General features: G+C 41.8%; 1 protein-coding gene across 1 annotated transcript in view; it reads right to left on the bottom strand.

Annotated features, from left to right (window-relative positions):
• The window catches only part of INSC (INSC spindle orientation adaptor protein), a 219,093-nt gene that overhangs the window by 140,836 nt on the left and 55,292 nt on the right, over nucleotides 1-22,965 (bottom strand). The window contains exons 2-3 of the mRNA XM_084632660.1: nucleotides 10,441-10,535; nucleotides 752-781 (exon numbers count right to left, since the gene is read on the bottom strand). Of these exons, the coding sequence (XP_084488786.1) occupies nucleotides 752-781; nucleotides 10,441-10,523 (113 nt within the window). The 5' untranslated portion in view covers nucleotides 10,524-10,535. The remainder of the gene's footprint in view (nucleotides 1-751; nucleotides 782-10,440; nucleotides 10,536-22,965) is intronic.

Here is a 22,965-nt window from a genome sequence, read left to right on the forward strand (position 1 = left end):
AGCCCCAGACCTGCTGCGGCGCCCCTCTCCCAGCCCCAACCTGCTGTGGCTTGGGGACAGTGGCCCCTCCCCCAACCCTGACCCAGCCCAGCTGGGGGAGAGAGCTGGGGGGCTCCGCACCGTAGGCCTGGGGGGGTCCCACTACACCCCATACTCCTCATCCCCAGCCCCACCCCAGAGGCCACACCCCCAGCCAGAGCCCTCACCCCCACACACACACCCCCAACCCTATGCCCCAGCCCTGAGCCCCCTCCCACACTCTGAACCTCTCGGACCCACCCTGCCACATGAATTTTGTTATGTGCACCAATATCACCTCCACATTACCTCCATATTGGTGCGCACAACAAAATTCATTCCACACATGGGTGGGAAAAATTAGAGGGAACACTACGTAAATCCACTTTTGTGCGAGATGCTTAGATACTAAGATGGCAAGGGCAAAGGACAGAACCATTCCATTTCCCTACACCATGTGTTATGTTTGCTAAGGACAGTCAGGAATGCAGAATCAAGCATACATTGTTGGAAGGCTCATCATGTTTCTCATTTCTCAAGTCTAATGATCTCAGGAGTGAGAGAAAACTTTGTTCAACTGTGCATAGGCTGCACCAAGTTCATTAAACTATACAATTCTTAAGGCCTCTGACTTGAACAGAATTAGCAAATTCTATTCTATATAGGTTCTTATACTGCCCCCATTACCATTGTATCTCAGTAGATTTTTACCATTACTCCCATGGGTACTCACCTGGGAGAGGGAACATGTGGGTTCCAATCCCTGTTCCAGTGAAAGAATGAAGATATAAAAAAAATTAGTTTCAGTGCGCATATATAATATGATAGATATTTAGAACTGTGTGTGGACTTAAAACCAAAGGTTTCTCTCTTTGCAAAGAGATGTGGTATAGAGGCCCACTTTTCTGACTTAGGATAGGTCTAAACCACATAGTAAACCCAGGTCTGTGGCAGTCACATCTCCAGCTATGTTCTTACCAAGCTTGCTCTTGAGCATCCACACTGCACTGTAGCACAAGCCACATACCTTGTCCTGGAGGTACCTGAGTGGAAGTTTGAGCTGTTATTCCAGGCCAGCAGTAGAGCACCATCTAAGTATGCTAAGGAGATTTTTTTGGTGTATGGTGACAGACCAGCACATCTACAAATGGAGGGAGCTAATGAGCTACAGAGGCAGCCTATTAAATACACCCTGCCATGTAATGCAACCAACCATTAGACTAGATCATCATGATGGTCCCTTCTGGCCTTGAAGTGTATGAGTTCCTACTCCATGAGAGGGAGTTTGCACGCATCGTCATCCAGGATGAGGTGAAAATTAGTGGCAAAATAAGTAAGATGCTGATTTAGGATGGAGACGCATTACAGCCTCCTTACAAGTACCCTGAATTATTGCACAGACCCAGGACTAAGTACATGTGGACTTATAATCCAGGCACCACAGACTAAATATTATTTGGACTCATAATGCTGAACTCATTCTCTGCTACCATTTGGGTTCACAATGCAGACTGCCTGGGGCCCTTCAGTTGTGCTGAGGGGATGGTCCAGCATGGCTGATTTCCAAACTGCTGTAATTGGAGAAAAGGTTCATAAGTTTACTGCTCCAAACCCATTAGTCTAACAATAAGCATTCATCAAGTAAAGTTTCATGCTAACTACTTAGCTTCCCCTCCTCATTTCCCAGTATCTATCTGAAATGAATCCCACTTAGTGAGGGAGTGGAGGAAGGCTGAGGATCTGCTAGGGAAATGGCATTGCTTCTACCCTCAGTGGAAGCACACAACACCGCACAGCTTCTAATACTTTAGTTGGACATAATCAGGGTCGGCTCCAGCTTTTTTTGCCCCCCAAGTGGTGAAGGGAAAAAAAAAACAAGCCTGGTTGAGCTGCAACTGAAGAGGAAGAGAGGGACTGCAGGGCCCACTGCCGAATACCCGGATGTGCTGCCCCGATGACGGATGGAGTGCCACCCCTTTCTATTGGCCTCCCCAGGCACCTGCTTCCTTCGCTGATGCCTGGAGCCAGCCCTGGACATAATACTAACATGTGGGGGGAGGATTTCTGGGTTAACAAGAAAAAAAATACGGCAGCCAAAACATACCATTCCCAAACATTTCCTTCAAACATGGACCCAAGATGTGCTGTAGCTGCTCTGACAGCATAGCCTCATCAGCGACCAGCGTCAGTACCAGGGTTTGACTGCTTGATCCAGCAGCTGCAGGTTCTCCTCCGGCAGTATAAGCGTGCCATCCCCACCCCACAGGTTATTGTGCAGGACAGCGGTCTCTGCGCTTGCCACAGTTCCCAACACCCAATTTAATTCCTTGAAGAAGTAGGTAGAGAGGGAGTTCCCTAAAGTGTGGTTATCATCCCTGGCTTTGTGGTAGTCAGTCTACAGCTGCTTGACTTCCTCCCCAGATTACTAAACAGTCTGGTGGATCCCCCCAGGCCACCAGTCTGAGATACTTTTGTACCCAGTGTAGTTTCTGGCATTCTTGCTGAAACCAAGTGTCTTGCCCTTCTTACACCATTTTTTTAAAAACCAGAATCCGTCTGTTTTCCCCTGGCCAACCAGCAGTGCACTTGGTGTCAGACTTTTTTTTAGTTCTTCCGTAGCTAACACGTGATAGGGTTAACTACATTTCCAGCAGAGCAGTTCACGTGCAAATGAAGGGTTAAATGCCAATAGCTGTATATGAACCAGGAGGTTGCTTCTGGTTCCTAGGAATATTGGGGATGGAAGGGTCAGGATGCATAGGCCTACAGAGATAGTGTTGTTGAACTCTAGACACAAATCTGGCAACCCAGGCTTCAACTATACCCATGCTGCAAAGTGAGCAACTTAGACCCGCACTATGATAGGACTCTGGCTCAGACCCATACCCCTCAGCAGGTTGGCAGACCAGAGTCTCAAGCAGTTTCTGGCACAAGTCAAAAGACTGAATGTAGACAGAAGGGGGTGGTTGGGCTTAAACCCAAGTCTAAGCCTGGATTTACCATGTAGGGTAGACATACTCTCAAGTGTACAGCTATGATCCTCTTTGAAATATCCTGAATAAAGAATACTTTACATTATTTCACACAACCAGATCTCTTGCTACAACATAAATATCATGAGAAATTTTTTTTTGAGATAAAGATAATGTCTATACCAAACTGGTGTCTTGTAAAAGGGGAAGTATACTAGTCTTTGAGACGACACTCTTGTCGGTTCATTGGCTTTTGACCAACTGGCTCCTAGTATATACATTTGTTACTACCATTTGTAGTACATCTACAATTTTAATTTAAAGACTTCTAGCAAATATTCTGTACAAGACATACACTTATTTACATCATGAAAACACTGTATAAAAGAAATATAGAAAAATAGAATTATATAAAGGCTATATCCCAGAATCAATACAGTAAATACACGGTAGGTAAAAATATGGTTTTATGGTTAAGAAGGTGTTCTCCTCAGACATTTTTGATACCTGTCATTGTACCTGTTAACATCTGATACCTGTTAACAGAAAGCAGAGATTTCCCTAGAAATTTATTTAATTCTCTAAAATATTTCATTTAATGAAGGAACCAAAAACATGCTAATTTGAGCTAACATTTTCCAATCATCATCACCATGAAAGTAATTGTAAGTATCTTTTAAAATTCAGTAAATGCAAATGCAATCTTGTTTTAACCTTACATTATGATAATTTATAATTGTATTAACCATTTTGACATTAGGAATAAGGTCTATCCCTACATTGGTTTGTTGACCTGACCTGAAAAGTTTTGTTTAAAGTCAGTTCAGCATTAAACTGCATTTCCCAATTGTGCCACATTGCCTCATGGGAATTGTAGTTTTGGTCCCCACTCTCGCCTATGAGCTGGGTCACCTGTCCCATGGTTCAGTGTTGGCTCCCCTCTGACCAAGCTGCACGATGCATCTTGAAAGTCACATGACTGAAGGTGTGTCGTGAGACATGGACCATATGAGAGATCAGGCATTTGTTTAACTACCCCATTTGTTTTCACAAAATTATGGGTACAATTTTAGACACTGAGTTGAAGTGGCTGAAAACTCCTGGGGCCAAGTTTTCCATTCATTCAGCACAATCTATGATAATGAAGGTCTTAAAAAAAATGAATGGAAGGTTCCTCCTGTTTTTCTAGCAAGCTCAGTTTTTGGTGACTGGCATTATGTGACATACAGCCATAGATCTATTATCATCACTATGAGTTCACATAGCTTCTTTCACTAGTAATTGATACAGATTCTTTATAAATTTAATTTATATAGCTCCATTCATCTACTGTATAAAAATACAAGGGAACACCTACAGATAAACTCTAATGCAACCATGAAAAAACCCAGGTAAATAAGTTAAGATAACTGGAATAAGTTAATGCTTTAAGTCTAGATTTTAAAAAGAGCTGAGAGCCAAACTAAGCATGATTTTCTTGATGGCAGAGATCAAGTTGCTCTTACGACAGAATAGTAAAGCAGCTCCCTCAGATAAGTTATCAGAATACTGCAGATACAGAGTACATTTTAGAGAGCAGCACAAAGCTATAAATATGCATGGGGTGACCTTATTTGTATTGTTCCTTCTTAGGGCTCTGTTCCTTAGTCTAACAAAGAAAGGAAGAACATCCAACAAAGGGAGGAAGGATTGCCTTTTGGTTAAAGAGAGGACTGGGAATCAGGAAACTTGCAATCTATTCCTCATTCTGCCACAGACTTCCTCTGTGACTCTGGGCAAGTCATTTAATGGTAAACTTTTTGCATTTGGGGGACTAAATGTAGGAAAAGGTGGCCTGATTTTCAAAGGTACAGCAGTCAAGTCACTAGAGTTAAATAGCTAACTTTAGGTATCCAAATATAAAAGGATTGCCCACTGGACCTTGGTTTTCTCCTCTATAAAACAGGGATACAATATTTATCTAAGTTACAGGGCTGAAGTTTACATTTGTTCATGTTAGTAAGGTGCTTTGAGAGCTTCAAGTGCAAGACACTATAGACTGAAAATGATATTATAACATGATGTTCAGAGCCAAGATTTAAACCAATTGCAAAATGAAGATAAGCCACCTGCTCCCATGGGTGTTTGATAGATTTTTTTCTGGCCTGAGTACTCACTAACTAACTCCTGACCTTTGAATAAAACTTCTTTATTTATATAATAAAATATATTGCCCTTTATAATTCCAAAGCAAAGTACAAACATGACTAATTCCTCTCTAGGGTCACATTTCATTTTTAGAACTAAAAGCTTATTCAAACCTCGTATTAAACATTCCTGAAGTTGTAAGTTTCTGCAGTCAGGAAGGCAAAGTGCCTTCAACCCACATTGGATTTCAGGGACGCTAAGATGGGCAGCACAGAACTCACACTTCAAGAGGAGGGCAGAGGCCAACATAGCTTCAACCGCGTTGTATCCCCCAGATCCTGGCTGTTCAGTGGTCTGGAGAGGCCCCTAAATAATTTAAGGAATATACACCAAAACAAGCTGTATTGAACTGGCCATGACTATCACTCTGAAAATGGCATCTGCATGAAACATTTTTCTCTATTCCCTTAAAAGACCAGTGTTTCATATTAAACCTAATAATAGTTCTGGAAACCATTTAAAACAGCGCTAACTAAAAAAGGGATAATTTAAATTTACTTCTAAATGTTTTCTCTCATAAAACTCATATTGGTCACTATGTGTTCTTAACTTACAGAGATGGAAAATAGGTTTCTATAACAGTGGTTTTGTTTTTCTCCTTTAGTTGTTTTTTTTTGTTTTTTGTTTTTTTTTGGAGATAAACTATACACTAAGTACTGTATATATCAAACCAGATGTCAATTTGAGAAGATAGGTCTGACAGTACGCTAGAAAACCACTAGCGACTTCCCAAACCAAACTGTGATTTCCCACAAAATCATAGTGGAGAGAAAAACAGTGTAAACAATTGAAACATGACAGGAACACAGTTTAAGGGCCTGCCCTGAATTCTTGCACAATCCACATGATTAGTGACTTTAATAACAATTGAGGATGCACAACATGGTATTCTGTTATGGATAGAGGATATCAGTACTAAATTGACCATTGTGGAAACAAAATATTTTTTAAAAAGCGGTCTTACAGACTCCTAGTGGGGTGTTGGGTTATAAAGAGTTGAACTCTTTATAAAAATTTATATTTATAATTTTAAATGCCTCATAACACAATACACAGTACCACATTTCCTGCTGGTTAACACAATTCTCTCTCACACACACGAATACAAAGCCAGAATCCTGAGACAAACTAGACTAAGCTATAACAGCCTATGCAAACTAGGCTAAGCTATAACAGCCTATTTCTTATTAGTTAACTAAAAGTGTTATTCTGAAACCTGACTCAGTCGTCATTTAAATACTATTCTGTCTATATTATTCCTTTTACAAGTCCACATCAATTGTTTCACAACTCTGTTTAAAACCCACCAGTTAAAGCCATTATATTGTGGTTTTCAAATTGCAAAGATTGTTTTGCACCAACCTTGGACCTTATTGTATAGTCAACCCACATGCATGAGTAAGTAGTAGGAGCACTTTTCCCACCCCCGCCCTGTTTTTTTCCTTCCCCAATTCCAACCCCTTTCTTTCACTTTACGTATGTCTCTTTTGTTACTTTAGCATCCTTTGAAACACTCACCACTCTTTTGGTCTAGTTATGATTATGACAGACTGCAATCCACTCTCCCTCCTCCATTATTCTCTCCCTCTCCTTTTTCTTACCAGAACAAACCTTAACATTTAAAGAATCCCAAAAAACAAAAACAAAAACCACACAAGAGATCAGATATTTCTTAAAGAGTTTTACTGTTTTGGGATTCTTAAACCACCTCTATGTTTGGCTCAGCTACCACTAGAGGAGGACAGAGCACTACATTGAGTGGGTGTGGGTTATGCAAGGAATATTTGAACAAAATCATAATTTCACTTTCACTGAGGTTAGGAATGATCAATTACTTCTACAGTTGGGTTTTCAGCAGTCTAAATAGGGTACCATTCATTAGGATGACTTGCATCACTGTGAGCCACTAATCAGATTGTGATACTGTAAAGCAATTAAAATGGCTACATTATTGCTACAAATATAATCTGACATTTTTTAAAAAAACTTAATTCATGCTCTCTTTATAAGCAGCCAAGTTGTACACTCAAAACACCAAACTGCACACATGGAATAGGAGATCTACTAATAACTTTGCATGAATGAAACCCAGACTTATCCATACATACTCAGCTCTTTGAATGTATGCTTTTTTAAATCTGGAGCCACAAAACCAAATTAACATCCAAGTTTGGATGTTTTGATCCACAGAGAAACTCACTGAGCCAAACCAGAGCAACTGGACTTCAGATATAGTACTCAGTGTTTATCTTAGCTCACATGTGTATGACATCTGTAGCCTTTTATTTTATTTTAAGTGAATTTTGTAATGTGGTATTACATCACCGGTACAGGTTCAGCTCTGGTGGCTACAGTTTCAAGCTTAACAGAGTGAAAGTCACTTCTGCTACTTGCTTCAGGTTTAGAGTTTCTAGGAACACATAAAAACCAAAGATAGTGACTACACATACATTTCACAAGTTCAAGGTTTAGTCCATTTTACAAGTTTCATTAAAGTTACAATTAAAGTGATTACCGAAACATATGGAAACTCCATACAGACCTACAAGTTACAAATATACAAATTACAAATATAGTTATACTCACATCCTCCTAGATAGTGTTAGTAGGATGACCAACGAGCAAGGGTGAAAAAATTGGGATGGAAGGTGCGGGGGAGGGAATAGGCACATACATAAGGCAAAGCCTCAAATATCAGGACTGTCCCTATAAAATCAGGGCATCTGGTCACCTTAAGTGTTTGGGTCTGATGGGTCTCATGGATTGGTCATCAGTAGAGGGATGGTTCCTGTAGGAGTTTCCCACAGAGAGCTCAGTTTTCCTAATCTGGGCACCCTCTTTTTATAATGGCATTTGACTATACCTCATTAGCATTTATGCACACAGATGCCCTAACCACAGGGTGCACTATAAGAAAAGTGTGGCTACTGGGTATTTTGAAAGTAAAAATTTACTTTGTTAATTTTTTGCAATATCATCCATTGGTATATCTTTTTCCCCCATAATCTTGTGGCATAGGTCAGTCTTTGGTAATTACTTATGTCAAGCATGTCTTAACTATATGGGCTAATATGGCTAAGCTAAAAATCTTACAGGCCTCAGCCTGGAGCCCTTGCTTTTCAACCCTACTTACTTAAATACCTAATACATAATTATCCCCTCTAACTACTGATCAATCTTATATTCTATAATCCTACAATTTAACTCTATTTAGCATACAATGAGATTATATATTGTGGCAAATTGCCGGCACTACTATGATGGGACTCGCGCTTTCTCTTCTTGGGGGAGGGGTTCAGGGCACTGTTTCTTGCCCCTGAACTGAGGTATTAACTGCCTCACTAGTGTCCTAGAGGAGGGGAGTGGAGAGGGAGGGATCCAGGCCCACCCTCTACTCCAGGTCCCAGCATCTTCTTCACTTCTGTCCTAATTTCTTCCCTTTTATCTTTCGGTATCCGGTATGGTCTTATTATCACCCTTACTCCGGGCCTGGTGACAATATGACTTTGGACCAGTGTTGTAAGGCCCGGCTGTGTACAGAACACGTCCTGGTTCTGTTGGATCATATCAATGACCTCTGTTCGTTGTTCTGGAGTTAACTCCGGAGATATCTTCACCTGCCCCTGTGGGTCATCTGTCTGGGGTGGAGCTCCCCAAATGACCAGGCACGTCTCCTGGTCACGCCAGGGCTTCAGTAAGTTGATGTGGTAGATTTGCTCTGGCCTTCGGCGGTCTGGTTGTCTGACCTTATAGTCCACCTCCCCAATGGCTTTCACTATCTCACATGGTCCATGCCAGCTGGCCAGGAGTTTGCTTTCTGGTGTCGGCACTAGCACGGCTGAAATCTCCATACTTTCGCCTGACGGTTGTAATATGTCCACTGGGCCTCTTGTGCTTTTTCCAAATGTTCTCGTACTATAGGGGTTACTTGAGTTATTCACTCTCTCATCTGTGTCACGTGCTCAATGACATTCTTTCCTGGGTTAGGTTGTTCTTCCTAACCTTCCTTGGCAATATCTAAAATTCCGCGTGGGTAGCATCCATATAGTAGTTCAAAGGAAGAGAAACCAGTGGACGCCTGCGGGACTTCCCGTATAGCAAACATTAGATACGGTAGAAGGGTATCCCAGTCTTTTCCATCCTGAGCTACCACCTTCCAGATCATACTCTGAAGGGTAAGGTTAAACCACTCAACCAGTCCATCTGTTTGTGGATGGTAGACTGAGGTCCATATGGCCTGGATGCGGAGTAGGGTACATAAGTCTTTCATTAATTTTGACATGGTCCTTGGTCTGTCAGGATCTCCTTAGGGATGCCCACTCTGGCAAAAACCTGGAGTAGTTCTTTTGCTATTGCCTTGGATGTGGGGTTTCTTAAAGGACTGGCTTCAGGTGCTTTAATTGGCTTCAGGTGCTTTAATTAATTTACAGCAAACTTTCTTCCCTCTACAGGGAATAAGGCTCCCTTCTAACACTCTCCTGCTGCCCTCTGGCCATGCTGTATCATAATATATAGTGTGACAAAGTTCCTCCTCTACCTTGGTGGGTCTTGCGCTTATTGGCAGATTTGCTTGCCTTGGAGCTTCATGGCAGCCCTCAGTTTGGCCATTTTTCTGAACCCACAATCCAGGTCGACTCCTCCTGTGTCTGACCAGGAGTTGGGAGGCTTGGGGGGAACCCGGGCCCGCCCTCTACTCCGGGTTTCAGCCCGGGACCCTGTGGAATGCAGCTGTCTAGAGTGCCTCCTGGAACAGCTGTGCGACAGCTACAACTCCCTGGGCTACTTCCCCATGGCCTCCTCCCAAAACCTTCTTTATTCTCACTGTAGAACCTTCCTCCTAGTGTCTGATAATGCTTGTACTCCTCAGTCCTCCAACAGTTCGCGTTCTCACTCTCAGCTCCTAGCGCCTTTTGCTCCCAGCTCCTTACATGTGCCACAAACTGAAGTGAGCTCCTTTTTAAAACGCAGGTTCCCTGATTAGCCTGCTTTAATTGATTCTAGCAGCTTCTTGATTGGCTGCAGGTGTTCTAATCAGCCTGTCTGCCTTAATTGTTTCCAGAAAGTTCCTGATTGTTCTGGAACCTTCCCTGTTACCTTACCCAGGGAAAAGGACCTACTTAACCTGGGGCTAATATATCTGCCTTCTATCACTCTCCTGTAGCCATCTGGCCCAACCCTGTCACAACAGATATAGATATATAGATATAGATAATTAATTATAACATCACACAATAAACACACAACAAATCACATCAGCACTTACCGCTGAACAGGCAATGGAAGGGAATCTAAGTAGTCATCACCTTGACAAGCCATGCTTCTCAGTCTGTTAGTGTGCTTCTTCATAGGCCAGAAAATCTAAAATGAAATAAATAAATCAAAACAGGATAAAGTCAGACTGATATAGTACAATAGAGTGTCAATGCACTCTTCTGACATATGGTAATAATATTCAATTGTGTAGCAAAATAATCTATTAAGAACAACTCAAAGGGCCTGATTCTCCTTACACTGAGAATGCTTAGCACCATTCTGGCAGGGAATCAGGCCAGAAAGTACATAACATTGCAGAACACATAGGATTGCTGTGCTGATGAGATTCTTGTATTATTGCACAGCACAAAGTCACTTGTAAGGAACATTTTCATTATACTAGTATGGGGCCTGTGAAGTGACACAGGGCTGTTACCCAGCCACCTCCCTTCTCCCTCACAGAAATTGTATCCCGGGAACTCCCAGAGACAGCAGACTCAGATTACAATGCATCAGGCTATTGTATGAAGGATCAGCTCAGGAAGTATGTTAACACTGTTTTAGCAGCATACATAGATATGTACATTTTTATGCATTAAAGGAGGGGGGCAGGATAGGTCCCTGATGTCTAATGATAAGTGTTAACATACAAAATGCTATACTGGATGAGACCAATGTTCCATCTAGCCCAGTTTCCTGTCTTCTGTCAGTGGCCAATGCCAGCTGCTTCAAAGGGAATGAACAGAAAAGGGCAACTCAGTGGAACATTTTTTACAGTGTGGTTGCTGAAAGCCAGTGGTCCCCACCCCAAACTTTTTACCTCACCACCCCCTTTCTGCTGTCCGTTCCACGCAAACCCCAGAGCCAGGGCCAGGAGTGGGACCCTGGCTCTGGGTGGGTCTGAAGCAGACAGGGGTAAGGAGACCAAGGCTGGGACCCCACGTGTGGGGCCAGGAGCAGAGCCCCTGGTGCGGGGCCGGCGGCAGCCGGGACCCCATATGCGGACTCCAGGTGTGGGGCCATGAACAGAGCCCTCGGTGTGGGGCTGGCAGCAGCCAGGAGCTAAGCCCCTGGGCGCAAGGCCAGTGGCAGCTGGGGCCCCACATGTGAGGCTGAGAACAGAGCCCCGGGCATGGGTTCTGCACCCAGGAGTTAGGACCCCAGGTGCAGGGCCAGGAGCAGAACCCTGGACACCAGGCTGGCAGCGCCGGGACCCTGGGCACAGGGTGGCACCCCTGCACCCTTAGTTCCCACATCCTATAGGGCAATTCTCAGATGATCCATCGCCCTGTTGTCCACTTCCAGCATCTGGTTGTCAAAAGATTAGGGATACCTACAGCATGGTGTTGCATCCCTGACTATCTTGACAAATAGCCATTGATGGATCTATTTTAACTTATTTAACTTATTTATATTTTTGAGCTTCACAAATCCCAGCAATGAGTACCACAGGTTGACTGTTCATTGTGTGAAGAAATACTTTGTTTTGTTTGTTTTAAACCTACTATTAATTTCATTGGGTGACCCCTGGTTTTGTATTGTGATGTAGTAAATAACACTTCCTTATTCACTTTCTCCACATCGGTCATGATTTTATAGATCTCTATCACATCCCTCCCTTAGCTGTATCTTTTCCAACCTGGACAGTCCATTCTTCCTAATCTCGCCTCACATGGAAGCTATTCTGTACCTTTAATCTTTTTTGTTGCTTTTCTTTTCCAGTTCTAATATACCTTTTTGATATGGGGTGACTAGAACTGTACACAGTATTCAAGATGTGGGTTTACAATGGCTGTATATAGCGCATTATCTACCCTTTTCCTAATGTTTCCTACCATTGATAGCTTTTTTTTTTATTGCTGCTGCACATTGAGGTGGATAGTCCTCTGAAAACATCCAAAGGACACCAAGATCTCTTTTTTGAGTGATAACAGCTAAAATTAGATCTCCATCATTTTCTGTGTTTTGCTGGGATTATGTTTTCTAGTGTAAATTACTTTGCATTTATCAACAGTGAATTTCATCTCCCATTTTGTTGCCCAGTCACCCATTTTTGTGAAATGCTTTTGTAACTCTTCACAATCTGCTTTGTACTGAACTATCTTGAGTAATTTTAAGCATCTTCAAAACTTTGCCACCTCATTGTTTACCCCTTTTTCCAGATCATTTATTAATATGTTGAACAGCACTGGTCCCAGGATAGATCTCTGCGGGACCTCGCTGTTTATCCTTCTCCACTGCAAAAACTGACCATTTATCCCTACTCTGTGTTTCCTATCTTTTAACCAGTTACTGATACATGAGAGAACCTACCGTTTTATCCCATGAGGGCTTACTTTCCTTAAGAGCTGTTGGTGGGGGACCTTGTCAAAGGCTTTCTGAACGTCCAAGTACACTACATCCACCGGATCACCCTTGGCTACGTTTGTTGACTCCCTCAAATAATTCTAATAGATTGGTGAGGCACGATTGCCCTTTACAAAAGCCACATTGACTCTTACCCAAGAAATTATATTAATCTATGTGTGTCCAATAATGCTGTTCTTTACTATCATTTCAGTCAATTTGCCTGGTTACTGAAGTTAGGCTTACTGGCCTGTAATTGCCAGAATTGCCTTTGGAACCTTTTTAAAAAATTGGTGTCACATTAGTGATCCACCAGTCATCTGGTACAGCGGCTAATTTAAGTGAAAGGTTGCATACCATAGTTAGTAGTTCTGCCATTTCATATTTGAATTCCTTCAGAACTTTTGGGTGAATACCATCTGGTTCCAGTGACTTATTACTGGCACCTTAGAGACTAACAAATTTATTTGAGCATAAGCTTTCGTGAGCTACAGCTCACTTCATCATCTGACGAAGTGAGCTGTAGCTCATGAAAGCTTATGCTCAAATAAATTTGTTAGTCTCTAAGGTGCCACAAGTCCTCCTTTTCTTTTTGCAGATACAGACTAACACGGCTGCTACTCTGAAACCTGACTTATTACTGTTTAGCTTATCAATTTGTTCCAAAACCTTCTCAGTCGACATCTCAATCCAGGACACTTCCTTGGATTCAGACACTTCCTCACCTAAAAATAAAATTGCTCAGGAATAGGAATCTCTCTCAGATCCTCTGCAGTGAACACTGATGCAAAGAATTCATTTAAGCTTTCGACAATAGTCTTGCCTATCTTGAGAGCTCCTTTAGAACATTAAATCATCCAGTGGTCTCACAAATTGATTGGCTGGCTTCCTGCTTCTGATGTACTTTAACATTTTGTTGCTGTTGGTTTGTGTCTTTTGGTAGTTGCTACTTAAATTCTCTTTTGGCCTGACTAATTGTATTTTTCCACTTCACTATGCTCCTTTCTATTTTCCTCAGTAGATTGTATCTTCCAATTGTTAAAGAATACCTGTTTGTCTCTAACTGCCTTCTTTACTCTGTTGCTTAGCCATGGTGGCATTTTTTGGTCTACTCTTTTATTTGGGATATATGTTTAAATTTGAGCCTCTATTATAGTGTTTTTGAAAACTTTTTATGCAGTTCGCAGGCATTTCACTCACGACTGTTCCTTTTAATTTCCATTTAACTAGCTTCCTCATTTTTGAAGTTAAATGCTACTGTGATTAGCTTCTTTAGTATTCCTTCCCTCTCCACCACATTCACCACTTCTATCATATCCTGTGTGCCACTTGTGGGTTCAAGGACTAGCTGCTCCAAGAAGCATTTATTTATGTGGTTTAGAACTTTTATCTCTTCATCACATCCTAAGGTGACATATACCCAGTCAATATGGAGATAGAAAACTCAATAATGATGGATTTCAACTATTTTTATAGCCTCTCTAGTTTCCCTCAGCATTTTATAATCACCATCCTGGTCAGGCGGTTGGTAGTATATTCCTACTGCTATACTCTTATTATTCAAGCATGGAATTTCTATCCATAGAAACTCTATGGTATAGTTTGAGTCATTTAAGATTTTTACTATATTCAACATAATGCTTTCATATATAATGCCACTCCACCACCAGCATGAACTACTCTATTATATTTTGTACCCTGGTATTACCATGTCCCATTGATCATCATCATGCCTATTAGATCAATATCCTCATTTAATATCAGTTACTCAAGTTCACCCATCTTACTGTTTAGACTTCTTGCATTTGTCTACAAGCACTTATCAAATTTGTCAGTATTTACTAGTCTGCCTTCATGTGATGTAATTGACTGGGACTCTTCATTTGACCGTTTCTCTTCAGCCCCTACCTGTACTTTATAAACTTCTATCCTCTGCTCTTTATTAGGATATAGAGAATCCCCATTTATAGGTCCTCCCCTAAGGGATGTCTCTATCCAAACTACATGCTCCTCAGCACCTGTCAGCTTTCCCCCAGCCCTTAGTTTACAAACTCCTCTCCAACCTTTTTAACCTCCGACCTTTTTACATGCCGTCAATCTGCTTCCATTTTGGTTTAAGTGGAGCCCATCCTTCCTGTATAGGCTCCTCCTTTCTCAAAAGGTTCCTCAGTTCCTAATAAACCTAGATCCCTCCTCCAAACACCATCATCTCATCCACACATTGAGACTCTGTGGCTCTGCCTGTCTACCTAGCCTTGAATGCCGAACTGGAAGCGTTTCAGAGAATGTACAATGGGAATCCTGGACTTTAATCTCTTACCTAGCTGCCTAAATTTGACCTCTAGGACCTCTCTCCCACCTTTCCCTATTTCACTAGTACCTTCATGTACCACAGCCACCGGCTTCTCCCCAGCTACGTTCCTTCTAAGGTTCACGCCTAAGTGGCCGCACAAAAGAGAATGTAGGGCCATGCACCAAATTAGAGGAGCCACGCAGGTATGGCTCCAGTAATTAGGTGTCTCATAGACCCTGGAGAGGATGTGGAAGGTGAAGTAGTGGAAGAAATAAGGGGTGGGTGGGGGTCAGTGGGGTCAGGTGGGGCTGTGACTAAGTTTGGGGCGTCCCTCCCAGCCCCAGCTGTGCTGCGTGCAGCAGCCAGGGAGAGACACGACTCTCTCCCAGCCCCAGTAGCCACCTCTCTGCAGCCCCAGCTGGGCTGTGGAGACTGGGAAGAGATGAGAGTCCCAGGGTGCTGCTGCAGGGAGAGAGAGCTGGGGGAGTCCTCTCTCCACGTCGTAGCCCTGGGGCAGCCTGTACCCCAAACCCCTCATCCCTGGCCCTATCCCAGAGCCCACACCCCAGCTGGAGCCCTCACCCCCGCCCCCCCGCACTCCCAACCCTCTGCCCCAGCCTTGAGCCCTCTCTCGCACCCCAAACCCTCATCCCCAGCCCCATCCCAGACCCTGCACCCCCAGCCAGAGCCCTCACTCCCCTGTACCCCAAGCCCAATCCTCTTCTCTAGTCCTGAGCCCCCTCCCATGCTCCAAACCCCTCCCTCCCCCACCACCACATGAATTTTGTTGTGCACACCAATACGGAGGTCACACACCACTTCTATATTGGTGCACATAACAAAATTCATTCCGCACATGGGTGGGAAAAATTAGATCTGCAACCTTCACACCAGGCAGGCAATTTACTCTGTGGTTCTCTTGGTTATCACAAACCCAATTTCTAAATAATCAAATCCCCCATTACTATTACCTGTCTCTTCTAGGGTTCCCTCTCCAGGAGGGTATCCTCCATAGGAGAGGATACCATGACGTCATCTGAAAGGAGGATCCCAACTATGAGATAGTTTCCCTCTGTTCCAGTCTGATGTTCTTCTTCCCCAAGACTTTTGTCCTCCTCAACAGCACAGAGGCTGTCAGACGTGGGTGGATCACGGTACTGCATCTTGGAAAGTCTCCTCTATGTACCTCTCAGTTTCCCTTAGTGCCTCCAGTTCACCCACTCTGGCCTCAGGAGCTCGTACTTGGTTTCTGAGGACCATGAGCTGCTTGCACCAAATGCACACATTACCTGCCCACAAGGCAGGTAATTATGCATTCTGCATTCAGTGCAATAAACTGGATTGCCTCCACTCTGCTGCTGGACTTCTACCTGTATTATTTTTACTCTTGTAGCTTTTCTTTTGTTTGTTTTGGTGAGGAGCGTTTGTTGGTGTAAGTTTAGAGAATGTTAGGTGTATCTGGCTCTCTTGCGCTCTCGCTCAACTCCCTCGCAATACTCCCATTGCTGCTCCTGGTCACTAGCTCCTCTAGCCACTTAAGAGATGGCTTTTGAAATCCCTGTTCTCCCTGACTAACCCCTCTTCCCCAGTTAAGGGATCCTGAAGGGATTAGGGACCAAAACCTCGTTAAGAAGGTGTCAGCCTTGCCTAGCAGGCCAATAGGCTTGGCAAATGCCCTGCCCCGAACAGGCCACACTATCAACTAGTATTTTTATTACGTTTCTTTCCATACACATTGGTTTAGCAATTTGTAATGTTTTTCATAATTTGGGGTGGGTGGGAGGGTATGGGGGAAACGGACAGCCTAAAAAAAAAAAAGCATACTAGGGCCAATTCCTTACTGGTCTACAGCTCCTTGTGCCAAAAAAGGGAAAGCAAAAGGAACTCTATTTGCTTTTTCAATATGGAACGGATGCATTTTCTGAGATGTGCCAAGGAAGGATATGGAATTGGTGGGTTTTGGTCAGGTAGAAAACTTTTTATCCAGGGAATGTCATACATATTCACTAACTAATGCAGAACATTTGAAAGATGCCCTAGTGGAATTTTGGCAGCACATCAGCTGATTATTGGCTATCTCTGCAAATTGAGTTCAGCTGGCATTTATGAAACTTTCCACTCCCAATTGCTCTTAATTGACGTTAAGTGTGGGCCTCAACCTGTTTCCTAACAAACTGATCTCATTCCTAATGCATTTCCTTGCTTTATGCAGGATTTCTATGTCAAAATCCACAGATATTGTCCTGAGTAAATAAAAGTTATAGCCAAAGTAATGCATTCACATACTTAATCCAATACCACAGATTGTTTGGGAAACTTCCCCCCACCCTTTTTCCTGGAACTGAATTTACTTTAAAAGATGCATCTAGCAAAGGAATATACTTCAAATAGAACAGCATAAAACAATTAGCAGTTTAACTATTTTTGAATACTCTGATTTTAAAAAATTGTCAGTCTGAAGAAGTTCCATCTTAAAACAAGATTGCTTAAAGTTTAATAAATTGCCCCTACATCACTCATACATATTAAAACATATAAATCTCTTCTGAGCCATGTCTTGACTTGGGAAACAGGATTAATGAGTCTTTTTGACATTAGGGTCTCTGCCATACAACCATGAAAAGTACAGAAAAAAAAATCAAATCATATCTTTATTTAGCAATACAAAATGGAGTGTTGAGAATCCTGAGGGCAAGCTGTATATTCTGCCACCTACAATGTAGCCTGTCCAATCACAATGTGAATGGCTGTTAGCTGTGCTTTATGTCATGTCAACCCTAAGGCTGGTCAAAAATTATCCATCAAAACTAGTTTTTCCAAATGAAAATTGGATTTTCCATTCAACACATTTTTGCTGAAAGCATCTGCTCGCCCAGGAAAATTTCATCTTTTCAACAAAAAATGAAAACTCAAGAATTGGAAAGTTTTTGGTTTATGGCTAAAAATCTAAATGGCTTGGGTTTGGCCAAAAGCCAAAATGTTTCCACTCAGAAATGCCACCACAGTGCCTCCTGAGAGGAGTAGGTCAAGTGCCTCATGCATTCATTCTCCTCTACTGCTCAGGCTCCCTGATTGAACTACATCTCCCATGAAGAAACATGGTCTCACCTTTTGCTAGCTCACTACAGTGCTTCATGGGAGTCTCCATGGCTGTGGTGCATCACGGGAGATGAAGTCCAGCTGGGGAGCCTGACCCAGAGAAGAGAATGGGAGCTTGAGGCACCCAAACTACACCTCCCATGTGACACCACGGCACCATTTCCCAATCCAAATCTTTGGGGATTTGATTTCATTCAAAAGTTGCAATTTTCCATGGAAAAATATCAACAAAAAATATTTTTGAAGTGTTCCCACTTGGGGGGGATGTGGGGAGGAGGAACCACTCTGACCAGCTCTAATCAGCATTCATAAAGGAAACATCTCCTAAAATGGATGGCATTGCAAATGTCCCCAGAAATATCACCTAAAGCTATAACCAGAGAGCCTTTAGCATATCAAACATTTATACATTAAACACTCTAATCAAGACATGTTTGAACTAGAAAATGCTAAACAACAGGCACCAAAAGGGTAGAGATGCAGTGGTGCTAGCAAAAATTTACATACGCATTATCTACCATGTCAAGAAAACATGCCGTCAGGCTATTTCTCTGAAAGGCTGAAACACATTCTCAGAGCAATGTGAGCTGCCTCTGCTATGCTTGCACTGTTGATGTCAGCCTTTTCTGTAGATACACTGAGAAATTGTTTCCTCTCAGAGTTTTCAATCCAGCACTTTTCACTAACACTAAATTCAACTTAAAAATTTTACACACACACGCATGCACACACACACACACACACACACAGACACCCTGCTTCCTGGGGAGATTTTTCATAACACTCACTACTGCTAGTCTGCAAGCAATCCCTCAAGTCCAGTTTCAATGCTTTTTCCTTCCAAAAGTCCATCTGAAAGTTGCTCTTGTGAATTTTTTGATCTATTCAGAATTACCAGAAAAAAAAAGACACCACGCACATCCCACCTGTATGAAAAATCTTTGTGATATTAACAGATGTGCTGCCACTTTTTTATGTATAAGTAGTTAAAGTTTCATTAAGGCAAAATTAGAATGCTACTAGAAATAAAACCATTTTAAGTACCTAGCAGTCTTTTTGAAAGGGTCCTATAAATCCTTATATTCTTAATCTAATTGTTTTTTATTTGTCTCATTGGTCATGTTTATATTGATAATATGGTTCAATATGATAATAAGTTATCATAGTAGGAGCAAAAATTTCTAAGCACCTTAATATCTGTGAATATGACACTCGTCTGTCAACTTTGGATTCAGTGGTGCTTTAAGATTTATTAGAAACAAATGGTAGAGTTTTCTAATTTTTATTTTAAAAGTCTTTTTGCTTTATTAACCATTGTAGAACAATCTGTCCTATGGATATAATTAACTGGATGAAAATAATTTAGCCCCACTTTCATTAGTATCCTGCTACAGTGTTGTTTTTAAATAAATAAAAGATTCTTGGGGAGTCTCTCCACTTTGCTCCTACTAATACTAGAAACATTGAAAATTAGAGGTTTTACTGGAGTTACTTTACAACCACCACAGTATGGGATAACTCCTGTTGATATAATATCTGGTGATACTAAGGTCCTGGCTCAGGAAAGCACTTAAGCACGTGTTTAAGTTCAGTGACTTCAATGGGACTTAAGCATCTGCTTAAGTGCTTTCCTGAACCTAATATTAATAGCAAAGTGGAGATGCATTCCACAAATCTTGTTTTTAAATAACATCTGTAGCAGGATACTTAGGAAACATTTTACTTCATACACTCATTCAGGCTTAAATCCAAGGCCCACTGAGGCCAACAGGAGGCCTTCTATTGACTGCAACGGGCACTGGGTCAGGCAATGAGGACTGGTCAACATGCAAATTTGCACCAAAACTTAACCAGTTGTAATTTGCACCATTTGTTATTTCAGCACACATCTGGGTGTGGACATTTATTTCACAGTCAAAGTACAGGGAGTCCTCGGACTTACGAAACAATTCGTTTCTCAGAATTGCGTTGTAAGTCGAAACGATGCAAGTCAAAACCGCTTTTCCCATAGGAATCAATGGGATGAAGGGGGGATTGGTTCCTGAACCAAGACTTGATACACTATTTTCACCACAATAACCTAGATTTTTGTCCTAAATGAATTAGAGATGACTAATGTTGCAACATCAATATATTTACTGTACACTGTATTTTGTAAACAGCATTCAAACAAACCTATAAACTCACATATGCTGCTCAGAATGCCAGTAACACAGGCTCAGAAAGCCAGGGAGAACAGCACGCATGCTGAGCCTCAGCCAATCACTGTTCAAGCTTTCTGATTGGCTGAGCCTAGGGCTGGGAGCCAATCAAAAACAAGTAGCAACGCTACCTGGTAACAAGCTACCCTACTGCCTCAAAGCCAATCAGAAGCAATCCCTTCCAGCTCCAAAACAGTATAAACACAACCAGGAAGTGATTTCAAGCAAACTTTTTGCAAATTGAGCATCCTAAGGGCGAAACAGGCAGTTAATTGAAAAGCGTTGTCTGTGGCATCCGACATAAGTTGGGCATCGTAAGTCCGAGGACTCCCTGTAAAAGTAAAAGATTGACTTACTAACTTAAGCAACAATGAAATAGGACACTTGGATTTTGAAATAAGTATCCACACCCAGACTTGTGCTGAAAGAAATGGTGTGAATTACAACCGGTGTAGTTATTTCAGCACAACTGTGTGTGTAGATGCAGCTTTAGATATATTCTTGTTGTGTCATTTGCCATTCCTTTTATCATGTCCGTGACAAAGATTTTAAGACACTGTTTCCTCATGTTTATTAACAGATAGGAATATGAAGATCACAAGCCACATTTCATTCCCATCAAACACCTGTCAGCCAAAGTCTTTTCAAAGGAAAATGACTAGCATGAAAAGAAAATGATATAAACAGCACATACAAATCACCCACAAAAACTCAATCATCAATGAAAGACTTTGTGTTCTAGTCTTGTGCTTGCAGAGCGACAGGTAGCTTGTTTGCACTAAAGCATTCAGGCCCTGATATAGTGGAGAGATGCAGCCACAGAAAGCCAAATACAGCTTCCAGATTCAGGGTCACCCAGCCCACGCTTAAGTTAGAGCTGGAGCGCCAGTGGAGAAATAGGCATAGAGGAGCAAAGGTCCACCCCACCCCTAACACACTATTTCCCCTTATGCTAGGGGTTTGCGGGTGGCTAGTGTAAGAGGTAACTATGCAACCTCTACCAGTTCTATGGCAGCAGAGATTTCCCCTACACAATGGAAATTCTCTGTTAAGAATATCTGGCCATTTAGCACTGTGTAGCATCTTACACAGCACCACGTGGCTTTAGCAGACCAGAGATGTCAGCACTCTGTCTCTGACACTACAGGTAGAGCAAAAACATGACAGGAAAATTATTTTCACTCAATAACTTGCAGCACATCACAACTCCCAGTATAAGTTCTCTCCCCATCATGCAATATTTATGCCAAGGTTAGAACTAGAATTTTGCAAATGTGAATATCCCAACATAAGCTAATGTTGATAAATATAGTACATTAAGTTGATTACCATGAGATTAATCTTGTTCTAAAATAGCTGATAAGCTAGAACTAGGAATCATGGCTTTTTTGTAGTTGATTGAATTACTGTTTTGGTCCTTCAGAAGATAGATGCCAATAACTTCACCATTAACATTAGCTGATAAACAGCGGTATCCAAGAGAGAACATGGAAAAGTAAAGGCTTTCAGTATGGCAGTCTCCCAACTTGAAACACTAAGAGGTCAACTAGAAACTTAAAAAGAATCTAATAGTTTAGATTCCATTTTAGAAAAAAAGACTATAGAAATGTAATCAGGTCCTGATTTTGCCAGAAGATGGGAAATGTGCTACAGGAGATGGATCACTTGATGATTACCTGTTCTGTTCATTCCCTCTGGGGCACTTGGCATTGGTCATTGTCGGAAGACAGGATTCTGGGCTAGAGGGATCTTTGGTCTAACTCAATATGGCTATTCTTATGTCACAGTTATGGCAGAGAGTTCCTCAAACTGAAACAGTTGTGACTCATTTAGTCCTATTAATGCTGGCCTTAAGGAAGTTCTCCCCTCTCAAAAGGATGTGCTGGATAGTGGCGGTACTGAAATTGATACAATTAAGTGCACATTTCTGAAATCACAATGCCAGGACATCCGCCCTTCTGAAGACCTAAATCAGAAAGCAAGTCCATGAACTCCAGTGTCACCTGTAACCTCAACACCGTAACTTCAACATTAAAAAGAGTACTTTAAAATACAAAGCATCATTCTTTATTTTCAGAGAGAACAATTTCTTCACCCTCACTTATTAATATCCCTGGATTTGTAGGAACTAATCTCATAAATAGCCTGACCAACCTGGGGATAACAAGCCTTCATCCACAGCTGAAAGTCATTGTAGACCAGACATCATCTGATTAATCAGAATGGTTGTTCCATCATAATAAAGGAAAAATCCCAAAGCTGCCAAAGAGAGTGTCTGTCTTCCTGTTATACTGCTGAATCTTGGAATCATTAGTCACTATTCTCCTGATACACAGAAGATCTGCTAATAGAATGCCACAAAGCAAATTAAGGGCAGTATTGTGAAAGTACTTATGTACTGTTAGTTTGCGTAAGTTAGTCAGAAAGGTGGAGAAAATAGTGTCCATTCTGCCTCTATAACAATAGGTAAGATTCATCATTAGTTTTTTCTAATGTCCATTTCAAGACTCAGAGTGCTAATACTGGCTAATACTGTTCATACCAGTTTTATACTGGTGTGAATCCATTTACTTCAATGGAGTTATTCCTCATTTAC

Source organism: Lepidochelys olivacea, assembly GCF_965140295.1.
Source record: "Lepidochelys olivacea isolate rLepOli2 genome assembly, chromosome: 6".
Taxonomy (NCBI): domain Eukaryota; kingdom Metazoa; phylum Chordata; order Testudines; family Cheloniidae; genus Lepidochelys; species Lepidochelys olivacea.